At 42.1% G+C, this 12,021-nt stretch overlaps 1 protein-coding gene across 1 annotated transcript in view; it reads right to left on the bottom strand.

Moving 5' to 3' along the window:
• Positions 1-12,021, bottom strand: part of CA8 (carbonic anhydrase 8) — a 54,263-nt gene that overhangs the window by 17,102 nt on the left and 25,140 nt on the right. Inside the window, exon 4 of the mRNA XM_077808990.1 lies at positions 1,886-1,981. Coding sequence (XP_077665116.1) covers positions 1,886-1,981 — 96 coding nt within the window. The remainder of the gene's footprint in view (positions 1-1,885; positions 1,982-12,021) is intronic.

Below are 12,021 nucleotides of genomic sequence, written 5' to 3'. Positions count from 1 at the left end.
GATTTATTTAAGAATGGTATGTAACTCTGTAAGTGACTCCAAGGTTATCTCTGCTGGAATTAGAGGGTGACTTACATAAGCAGTTTTGACATAAGCCTGTAGGATAAGAAGTTGAGAGAACTGAGAATTTCTAGCATTACTGTTTAACAATTCTATCTCAACACTGAGTCTGTAACCAATGTACCTTTACATTCAAACAGAGGTAAATCTCAGAGGTGCTCAGAAGCTCATTATGGAATATGACTAATTAACAGTACAACTGTGAAAGGGAATCCATTTGATCAAAACATAAATCATAACTCTTTTCCTTGAACCTCCTTAAATGGAACTGTTCACTGCTTGTCATGACTAGGGCTGTGTGAAATCAATGCTTTGGGTTCACAGGGGTTTTGGGAATCAAAACTGGTTGGCTTTGTTCATAGGGTTCACAGCTCTTGAAGCCACTTCAGTGTCACTTAGAGTCAGGAGATCACATGATCCCACAATTAACTCCCAGGGTCACCAACAGGCCACACAGCCCCTTTATTTTTGACTTTTCAGGAAGGGCTGCCCCATGACCACCATCACCCAGCATCTCCCAGTCCAAAAGTCTCTCCCCACCTTATGCTCCTATGCAGAGGCCACACTATGGTGGTGTCCTTGGGTCTAGCACAAACTCTCTACGGGGTTACCCCTATTGGCAGCACTGGCCTGTGCTAAACTAAGTGGAGACTTATCCACACAACACTCCTCCTGTCCACGTATCTCCCAGGACCTGAATAACAGGACTGACCAAGAGTGGAAGGGAGCAAACTTTAAGTGGACTTGGTCCCTGAGAGATCTAGGAGGTGTTGTATCCAGAGGCACACTACCTCCTTCTGTTCCCACTGGAGGGGTGTGATTCCACACCTGTCCCAGCAGAGACCTGTGTTGTACTGCCACCATTTACAGGTAGCACCATGCCGCAGTACACAACAGTTTAGGAGAAGAAACTTAAGAATTTCCTTTTCCAATCGAAACTTCAGGGTGAATTGATGGAGCCTGGATGTAATTACCCAAGCAGAAGTCTGGCCAGAACATCAGCGCTAACAGCCTATTTCATATTAAGAGTGCTGTGGGACTTTTAACGAGCAAAGATGTGGTCAGCACTTCAGTTTTTATACAGCACCTGCAGCAGCACAGTGCCACCTAGCATGCTAGTGTTCAGCACTGACTGAGTAAGATTTCCAACACCACTTCCTGCTGCCACCTAGGTGTTCTTTGTTCTTCATCCGATGAAGTGAGCTGTAGCTCACGAAAGCTTATGCTCAAATAAATTGGTGAGTCTCTAAGGTGCCACAAGTCCTCCTTTTCTTTTTCCGAATACAGACTAACACGGCTGTTACTCTGAAACCTTTAAAGGTATGTCATCCAAGTACCTACCCAGCCCACCGCTGTTTAGCTTATATGCCATGACAAGGCTGCAGGACAAGGCGGTTAGATGGCATGTTTTCCATTCTTTAGTTACATTATTTTAAATATGTTGCTTTTAATCAAATATCATTTTAGTTACCATATACACTGAAGATACATGTAGACAAACACTTGTTGTAATCACTGTTCTCTTTAAGCTGTGCGTGTGTGCTCACGCACACAGATCCTAAACCCCGCGCACATGGCAAAACACCGCTTGCACAAAAATTTACACAGAAGCAATTTTTTACACACACAGCCTGTCAAAAACTTGCACAGAAGAAATGTTTTGCGCACACGGCCTGTCAAAAATTAGAGGGAACATTGGTTGTAATAGAATATAAGCAGCTGTCGATTTCTTTTGTTTTCTGAAATCACTAACGGTAGAAAGTAGAAGGGGACTCTTTTACAGGAGCCAAATGATAACATGTGATCACCACAGTAAAATATTTACCTGGACGAACAGAGCAATGATAGCTATACCATGCTTCTTCCCCACTGCTTCATCAATACTGCTGTACCGTGTAGAGTTCCAGTGGATTAGATGGAGCTAAAACAAAACGATACAGAGAATGTCACCAGTAGGTAAAAGTTTCTGTGTACCTGAAAAACAGGAAGGTGATTTTAGCTAACAAAGCCAGCACATATTATAGAAGATGGAATCCCATGATGACCATTATAAGTCCAGTAAGAAAGAAGGTACTGTTGATAGCCTACCCTCCTATTTTAACCACAGAAAGGATGCCTTGCATTCAGCTCTCAAGTATCCATGACAAAGGCATGAATCAATGTGGGAGCAGTGCATTACATATGGTGTACTCCCTCATTTTGAGGCACTGATATAAACTCTGTAAACTCAAGCCATCGACATTACCTCTCACTGCCAGCTAGCTCTCTTCCAAACCTCAAATTCATATATGCCACATTAGAATATAGCTGTGGACATAAATTTTCCTAACGTTCTTTTAATTGGCTGGCTGTGCCTTCTTGATAGTACATGTCTCATGAACTACCACTGCAATGGTGAACTACTGGGACCTCATCACTGAACAACAATCCCTCCTCCGCCCCATGCTCATTGAACGTAATGGGTTGGGAAAAGGTTAAATGGGGAAAAGGTAAACACAGGTAGCATGGCTGGGGAGAAGTGGAGACAGGCAGCTTGCAGATGCGAGAGATGAAGGTATTGGTGGATAATAAGTGTGTATTATGCTGCCTTTTTCCCCCCAAAGCGCCAGTAAAAGCTTGTGAAATCAGGGCTTGAATTAGTTGCTGCACATGTAAACAGGAAGCAATAGTCACTGGCTGGTAAAAGGGAGGTCTTATTCTGGCAAACTGGTACAGCTGCCCAGCAAGCATTGGGAATCCCTGTCATAGAAGCAATCTGTTAATGAAAAGAAAGAAAGGGGAAGACTGACAGCTTTATATAGTCAATGGCAATATGTATTTCAAACAGCTGACTGTTTCCAGCACTAATGATAACATGTTATCTCCTTGGCTGTGGCCCATAGCATTGCAGAGGTTTCCCCCACTCAAGCATGTCTGCTTTTAAGTTTATCTAGGAGCAGACCTGGCACATTCCATGCAGATAAAACAGCAACAAAAAACTAAATTTAATTCCCTGCTGTAAAATCGAGTGATCGATATTTTGCACTGTTACGTGTCTGAGAAGTGAAAATGTCACCTGTTTATCTAGCATTTTTCCCAGTTTCTCAAAAAATAGTCTTTAAAATAGAGTTTTTCTCTGTCTTACTATTTCTGCCTGGCACCCCGAAGCAGGGATGACTGCTCTCCACTCCCAGCGAGTTTGCTCAGATTGCTGAGCATCTCCCATGATCAGGCCCTCAGACTGCTGCCTCATCCCTTATTTCAGCTCAGATAGAAACCAAACATACAAATCTGATTATCATTCTTTCAGAAACATTCAATAAAGAATCTTTAAATGTACTGTTTAAAATTAGCATATTAGATCATTTTGTTCATTCCGAACACAAATATTTGACATGATAAAGAAAACTCCAAGCTAAGTTTCGTTAGAAAGTCCAGTTGCATCTAGAAGTGCTAATATAAAAGGTACTTACCCATAGCTACAGAAGTTATAGGCAAATAAATTACCAGCTAAAACAAGACACAGAACTAAGTTGTGTCCCTGTACGTCCTGCATTCATAAAACCTTACTTGGAACCAAATCAGTGTGAAGGAGCAAATCATCTTGTTTAAGTTTACTATTTAAATGTGTCCTTTGGTAACTTTGTTTTTTTCATAAGTTTGAAACTTTCACAAAATGACCTTTATTTCCATTTTCACTTTTTAATATTAAATGATTCTATAAAAAGCGAAACAAAAGATCAAATAAGGACAATTTAGTTACTAATACTGTCTCTAGGAAAAATTTGAACTAATACAACCCAATTAGTTTAGAAGGCAATGCTATACCTTAAGTCAGACTATTTGTCCAAAACGCTAGACTGGATTAGCAGATATTATGTTAGCCACTAGAGGGGGCTCACGCAGCCTCATGAACATGACAAACCTTGAAATTAACAAGGAAAAATCTACTTCCTACAAACAGGTCTGTACAGACACCCAAAAAAGAATAACATTCCAGTGACTGTAATTGTGATGGTAATGTCCTTGGTACTGCAGAAAACAATACCCCATATCACTGCTATTATTTTAAATGTCAGCATAAACCTTTCTTTCTGTGACCGTAACAATGGTCTTGAACGTTTAGAGAGCCCATTACTTTGACTAAGTCAACAGGCAGATCTGAGCTAAAGCCACCATGACATTCAATGTGTTGTTACGTTCAAAGAGGTAACATTTGTAATCTGACTTTTTTTGCATTCCGACAGCAACGTTGCAACATGTTGTTTTCTGAAGTTCTAAAAGGAAAATGCATGACTTGAGATTTTCCTCAATGAGGGGGAAGAATGTACCAGCCCCATATAGCACAACATCAGCATCCTTTACTTGTTGAGAGGCAGACTGGACTAGTAGCTAGGGCCCTAGACTGGGGTATAGGAGACCTGGATTCTATTTCTGAAGCTGACCTGCTGTGTACTGGGGAGCAAATTACTGCACTTCTCTGTGCCTTCCCCACTGTGTCTTGCCTATCTATTTAGACTGTAAGCTCTTCAAGGCAGAGACTGTCTACTACAAGTTTGTACGTTGTCTAGTACAATGGGGCCCCAATCTCGGTGTAACAAGACTGATAACTGTAGCTCCGTTATTAAGAAAATCATTAGTGGTCAAATTTTGCTGTGGCCAGTCTACAAGGAGGAGCAGAAATACTGTGAAGTGCGTCCTGTGCAACAGAAGCCCTGGTGGGGATTTGTGCTGTGAAGTGCACCTTGCTGCTGCAGTGACCTGGTGGAGATCAGGATGATTACGGTCCACATCAGAGGAGGACAAGTGCTCTTGTGTTCTTGTAGCTGTAGAGCTCTGTAGTGGATATCCACATCCACAGACCATTTTTGTGGATCATCGATCAGATGAGGATACAAATTTTGTATCTGTGCAGGACTCTGTGTATCTGGTTCTGTCCCTTGGCTTCAGAGGGTTGCTTGAGCCACCTTGTGGGTGCAGAAACAAAGCACTGAGATGACAGTTACTACTAGGAGATAAAAATGGATGCAGATGGGGAATAAGAGAGGGGCGGAATAGGATGGGTTGAATTAAAAGACTCCTGAATTTAACTGTGATGAGAGATGGGCGCATATGAGCATTAGTTAGGGACAAATTGGGCCTGGTTTTCGCATGTGCAAGGAGCCTTCCCTCCCTCACGCTCCAGCTACAGTGGGAGGCTCTGCATTCTCCTGAGCACATGCGCTATTCTCTGCTAGTGACCACTACATAGCTGAGAGTGGCAGGAAAAATATGGGGGGACAGTGCCACCCCCTCAGGTAAACACACAGTGCATGCTCCTAATGGGGTTACAGTGAGAATGTTCCCAGTGCCTGCTGGAAGAGCTCCAGGAGACATTGTGCATGGCACTTCACAGACAAGAAGGAGACAAAGGCCTTGTCCTCAGGAGTTTACAGTCTGAATTAGACAGGCAACATAATGGGAAATGACCACAAATCATACTATAAGAATGACCCCATGCCTCACTGCATTCGCTCTAGCACTGATGACTTTATACATGCACATTTAAACAAATAAACCGATGGATAGCTTCATTAAAAAACTAATCAAGCTAATTCTCCTCCAGGAGGGGAGGAAGAAAGAGAGTTCAAAACTGTACCTCTTCCTTCTAGTCTTATATACTTGGGAATCACTCAGAGGCTAAATTGATGGAGGCCATATAAGTAAATAGATAGGTACACCAAGGGGGAACCAAGAAAGGGAGACATCAGAAAACAAGTGGAAAAACAATTCTGCTCTTAGGAAAGCATTGTTTTCAAACTACCATTTATTTTTTACTCTTTGTGTGTGTGTGTGTTCTTTTGTTTGTTAGTTGTTTTATTTGTAATATGGTTAGGCATACAAAAGTCAGGTAACAACATGAGATACAAAAATAAAAACAACTACTGATGGCAAAAAAAAAAGAAAACCCATCTACCAACAGAGATTATACAATTTGAACTCTGAGGATTACATTCCCCAATTGATAGAACATACAATTCCTGTTAATATTCATGGGAGTTGGATGTCCACCTTGAAGAACTGATCCCAACACTTCTGAAGATTTTTATAATACAAATATATGATGCCTTTGTAACTGTACATTTCATAGCTTCACTTTCCATCCAACATGCACCAATTTATATTCACTATTCTGAGAGTGATGCTAACATTTTGATCCTTATCAGACTAATGCACAATATTCTGCTAACCTTCATTTTACTCTAATGTGAGGCAGTCATATAAAGAACACATACTGGTGATACCCCAGACTGATATGACTATAACCACAGATCTGGTAAAATAATAGACTAAAATCACTAGACTGTACTGGCAGTTTATCATTATGTGGTTTTAAAGCATCCATCATTCAGAGGAAAAACAAGCTGAGACTGTCAGTACAACAGGAAAGGTTCTGTACAATTTACTCCGTTAAAGTTTTGATTTTCACTGGTTATGATGTTTTTATTGAGCCAGAAAGAGTCAGCTACTCTGCTACTCTGCCATTCGGATGCACAATGAGAAGTATTTTCATAAACTATTTATAAAACTAGGAAAAGGTCCTTAGCTGTCAAAGAAGAACTTATTTTCCTTGGAGGAGAAAATAATAATTCAGAGGATTTTATTGTAGCTGGATGAGTGGCAAGTTAGTAGCAAGTTCCTTTCAAAGTGAACTGAAACTTTAAAAATGGTAAATAAATAACACTGCACTGATGAAATTGACTTGTTCTGCCATAAGTTAGAGAGAAGTTTCTTCTTAAGTATCACTAAGAAACTCAGATACTAGATTGAGCCTAGGAGAAATATTTCTTTCTGTAGCCTATTTCCTCTTGTTTTTAATTCCCCTCCCCCCCCCCCCCGATGTTCTGGTTTAACTTGGATTTAAACTTGGAGAGTGGTCAGTTTGGATGAGCTATTACCAGCAGGAGAGTGAGTTTGTGTGTGTATGGGGGTGGGTTTTTGGAGGGGGGTGAGGGAGTGAGAGAACCTGGATTTGTGCAGGAAATGGCCTAACTTGATTATCATGCACATTGTGTAAAGAGTTGTCTCTTTGGATGGGCTATCACCAGCAGGAGAGTGAATTTGTGTGGGGGGGTGGAGGGTGAGAAAACCTGGATTTGTGCTGGAAATGGCCTAACCTGTTGATCACTTTAGATAAGCTATTACCAGCAGGACAGTGGGGTGGGAGAAGGTATTGTTTCATATTCTCTGTGTATATATAAAGTCTGCTGCAGTTTCCACGGTATGCATCCGATGAAGTGAGCTATAGCTCACGAAAGCTCATGCTCAAATAAATTGGTTAGTCTCTAAGGTGCCACAAGTACTCCTTTTCTTTTTGCGAATACAGACTAACACGGCTGTTACTCTGAATCCTAAGGACCTTACTTAGTTTTTGCTCCATTCTTCCTTAAGCCAAACACACACTGATCTCAGTCCTTATGGTTTTACTCAGACAAAATCCCCTCTGACATTAACTTGTGATTTGCATCAGTAAGTAAGGACTGAATACAAACTCAGTAAGGACCTGAGCTTCAGGCCCTATGTTAATAATGTACCTGCAACTTTAGAATGAGTGACCAACCCTGATTTAGAAAACCATGCTTTTCTGTTTCCAGGCCACCAGAGCAAGATCTTTTATGTCTGAATGAAAAGATGGGGCCCTAGGGTGCTGGAGCCTGACATGGAATCAGAGGCATTCTCAGTACTGCTGATAGGTTTATTAGTTCTGGCAGTCAGCTTCTCTCCATAACAAACAGAGTCACAGAATCTTGTAAAAGTTCACTCCTGACTAGGTCAATGGCTGTTCTGTGCAGCTCAAAGGGGTCATGAATTCACAGAGAACAAAAGCGATCAGTTAAGCTCTGATGTCAGCCAGTCTTATTCTTACACATCGAGAAACCTAGTCAGGAAGTGCTATATCAGGTACCTGGCTGCAGACATCCAGCAGTGCAAACTCTGGATTGCAATGTTACCTAGTCTTCTAAGCTATGTCTGACTTGACTCACTATTAGCCCTGTCCTTTACTGCCACATTCCCATATCCAACTGTCATCTGAGTGACAGACCCCTCCTGAGATGCCGTATGGAAAAGCTCCCTATGGAATAAATCACAGTTCATTATTTATGATGACACATCTGATTAACAGTACAGATTGGTGTAGGACCTTTGAGATCTGTGCTCAGTGGTTGTGGTGGGCAAATGGGAGCCAGTTACCTATTAGGGTGAGTTGGTCTGTTTCCCTTCTGAGGAAGGGAACAGGCTCACACTTGGGAGGAAGAGTCTGTTTGGGAAGGGGAGGCTGAGCAAGCCATCTGTCTAGGGAGATAGACACACAAAGGTTTGGTGGATCTAAACCCCATTTAGCCTTAATCCAGCCCTGACTACAAGTATGTTATTCATTTACACAATAGGGAATAATTTGCCCAGTTTTTCTACATTAAAAAGTATTATATTTTTTTTTTTACTTTCTTTAACTGTTATAAGAGGAATTATGAAATCCTCATTTAGTATTTGGACAAACATAAAGAACCATTCCTTCTGCACTAGTCAAATGACAGTTTTAATAGTAAACTAAGCAGCTGGGACTGGAAAGGCAATTACAGGCCAGCTCATGCTCCCTCAAAGGCAAACGTCTATTGACTTCAGTGGCAGCAGGACTGGGCCCTGACAGAAAAAGTCTGCACAAGGCAACAGCACATTGGTTGAGAGAACAGAATGCAGCATGAAGCACCTGCACAACCTGGCTGTAGCCACTTCCCCCAGTCCAGCTAGCAGCCATGGCCCATGGCACCCCTTTAACATGGTGATGTGGTCCTGAGGATTAGCTCTGCTCATGAGCCTCCCAGTTGTGCTCTTCTCACACTGAGCTCTTCTCCACACTTCTGTGAAGAATATGGCTGGGGATTTAAACTTCACAGTTGTGACACTCTGTGCCTGGGGGAACCCCCTGCATCTCCATGTTCATCCTTATAAAATGATTGTGTGGTATCCAATGCAAAATTTGTCCTGTCTTTGGAAGGCTTATGATGCACTGAGCATTGTTGTTATAGTAATGTTATAGGTTTTAATTTCATGTATATAGTTATGAGGCTGAAAATGTGTCCTTGTGGTTTAAAACAAGCCCAGGCAAAACTCTCCAGAAACAGAGGGGCAGTTCACACCTCATCAGGGCATGTATGGGAAAAACCCAACCCAGCCTCACAGGAACAAAGGACACTAGAATAGGCAGCAACAAAGGATCTGTTGGACTCTTGAGTGAGTTATCCCCCTTCCCTTGGTCAGTCAGGGACTATGATGAGGTAATGCTCACCTGACCCTGAAGGGGCGGGGGGGACAAAGCCAAGAGGGAAGAAAGAACATGATAAAAAGGAGAAATGTTTGCCATGTTCCTCCTCTCTCTTCCACCACCATCTACAGACATCATCACCAAGTGACTGAAGCGCTGATCAAAGGGGAGAGCCTGGCTGAAGGGCAACAGCCAGCCTGTGGTGAGAAGCATCTAAGTTTGTAAGGGCACTGAAAGTTTTAAGATCAGCTTAGAATGCGTTTTGCTTTTATTTCATTTGACCAAATCCGACTTGCTGTGCTTTGACTTATAATCACTTAAAATCTATCTTTTGTAGTTAATAAATGTGTTTGTTTATTCTACTTGAAGCAGTGCGATGGTTTGAAGCGTGTCAGAGACTCCCCTTGGGATAACAAGCCTGGTACATATCAATTTCTTTGTTAAATTGACGAACTCATATAAGCTTGCAGCATCCAGCGTACATAACTGGACACTGCAAGACAGTGGTTCCTAGGGTTGTGTCTGGGACTGGAGATATTGACTAGTGTCATTTGGTTGCACAATCCAAGCAGTTTACATGCCAGAGGGTGTGCGGGAACAGCCCAGGAGTGGGGGTTCTCACAGCAGAGCAGGGTAAGGCTGGCTCCCAGAGCCAAGGATTGGAGTGACCTAACAGATCACTGGTCCAGATAACATCAGGGGAACATCACAACAGTATGTTGTGGATTCCCTCTATATATTCGCTCCACTATTTGTTCCCCACAGGAAGGCAGACATATGGCATGCCCATTGTTGGGTTTTGGGGGAGGGGCAGGGAGGATCTAAAAATGCGGGACAAGAATGAGGATCATAGTGAGCAGATATGTACAATAATATGCTGCCATTGCTGAAGAATAATTTTTCAGGTGTATCTAAGTTAGAAAAACATTTTGTTGCTACTGTAACTTCACTATGATTACTGAGCATGTGCTATTTTTGTAATCAGCTATTCATTTTCTTCCATTGCCTAAATTCTTACTCTCATTGGCTAATTATTACAAAGACTCCCTTCTTTTATGCAAGCAATGTCAAATGTAAATTAATCCTTGGGAGCCTGTTTGTTTCTCTGTCAGAACTAGGTTACACAGAAATTTCCCATTAGCTGTGCAACTAGGTACTGTAATCTCTGGAACAGTTTGTTTAGGCCAGTATTGTTGTCAGCTAAGCATATTTCTAAAGGTTTAAGACAAAGACTGTCCCTATTAGTTCTGTGTGTCTCTCAAGCTCAAGAGATTCCAAGGTTCTGTTTGGGTGAGCTAAGCATCACAGAGCTTATCAAGAGGGGTATCCAAATGTATCCTATCCAAACCTGATTTCACTCTGGTTTTAAATATTGTATGAATACTGTGGAATGGCCCTCTCAGACAAAAAGGAAGTGCAATGGAGTAGAAGTTACAGCTGCTAGGATCAGCATTAACTTCAAGACAGATATCTGCATGAATAGCAACCCAGTTCAGAGGGAAGCCTGCCACCAACAACGACTACTGCCCAGCCACCCCTTTGAATTTCCCTCCTCCAAATTGCTGAGCTCCTCCAATGTGTGGCATGGCTACAGAGGAGCCTCTTCTGGGTCCCAAAATAGAGGGTAACTCCTGAGCTTTTCCACCTTGTTGTAGTCTTCCTTGCTCTCCTTCACATTTCACATCTGAGGCATCAGAGGGCATGCTCTAATTTAGGTTGCACCAGAAGAAAGGCAGAGAAATCCAATATAGGCATCCCAGTGCAAAGGATTACATATAGATGAGTGCATCATTACACATAAAGACTACAAATGCCTCTGTACCAATGCAGGAAGCTTGAAAACACAAATAGGTTGGCTTTCACGTACTGGTTAGATGAGAATGAACTGCATTATACCATGATTTCTGGCTGCAATTTATACTAGAAAAATGGTTTTGGTAGAAGAGGAAGAGAAGTATTACTACGTATTAAAGAATCTATGGGATATAGAGAGAGTGTCTTAGGAAGAATAGGTTTTCTGTGTAGAGAAGAATACTTAGGAGGTAGATTCAGCAGGAATACAAATCTGAGTTTATTAAAATTAGGATGCACATGGGGCTCTCAATAAGAACAAAGATGAAGTCAAAGGGAACAACTATGGGGGAAAGCAAAAGCCGTGGTAAGCCATCATCATCCTTGTCCTTGACCTTGGGGCTGAACCTGCCCTGGACATAAATTAGAGCAACCTAAGGGCTGCTCTAACTTATACTAGCCAGTAGAGTCCTCTAGAGCAGTTTCAGAGTAACAGCCGTGTTAGTCTGTATTCGCAAAAAGAAAAGGAGTACTTGTGGCACCTTAGAGACTAACCAATTTATTTGAGCATAAGCTTTTGTGAGCTACAGCTCACTACATCCGATGAAGTGAGCTGTAGCTCACGAAAGCTTATGCTCAAATAAATTGGTTAGTCTCTAAGGTGCCACAAGTACTCCTTTTCTCTAGAGCAGTGTTTCTCAACAACCGATCCATGGACTGGCATGGCCCCTGAGATCTCCCTGGCACAGTTTAGGAAGGCAACAAGCCAGTCCCTGGTATCAAAAAGGTGGAGGAACACTGCCCTAAAGGATGTTCCACGGGTTCAGGTTTGCCACAGGGCATCATGTTGTGGTTCCACCCACAACATGATACAAAAGTGGAGGAGA

The sequence above is a fragment of the Eretmochelys imbricata genome, chromosome 2, assembly GCF_965152235.1.
Source record: "Eretmochelys imbricata isolate rEreImb1 chromosome 2, rEreImb1.hap1, whole genome shotgun sequence".
NCBI lineage: Eukaryota > Metazoa > Chordata > Testudines > Cheloniidae > Eretmochelys > Eretmochelys imbricata.
The sequence above is the reverse complement of the archived record's forward strand: the minus strand, read 5'-3'. Positions and strand labels throughout refer to the sequence as shown.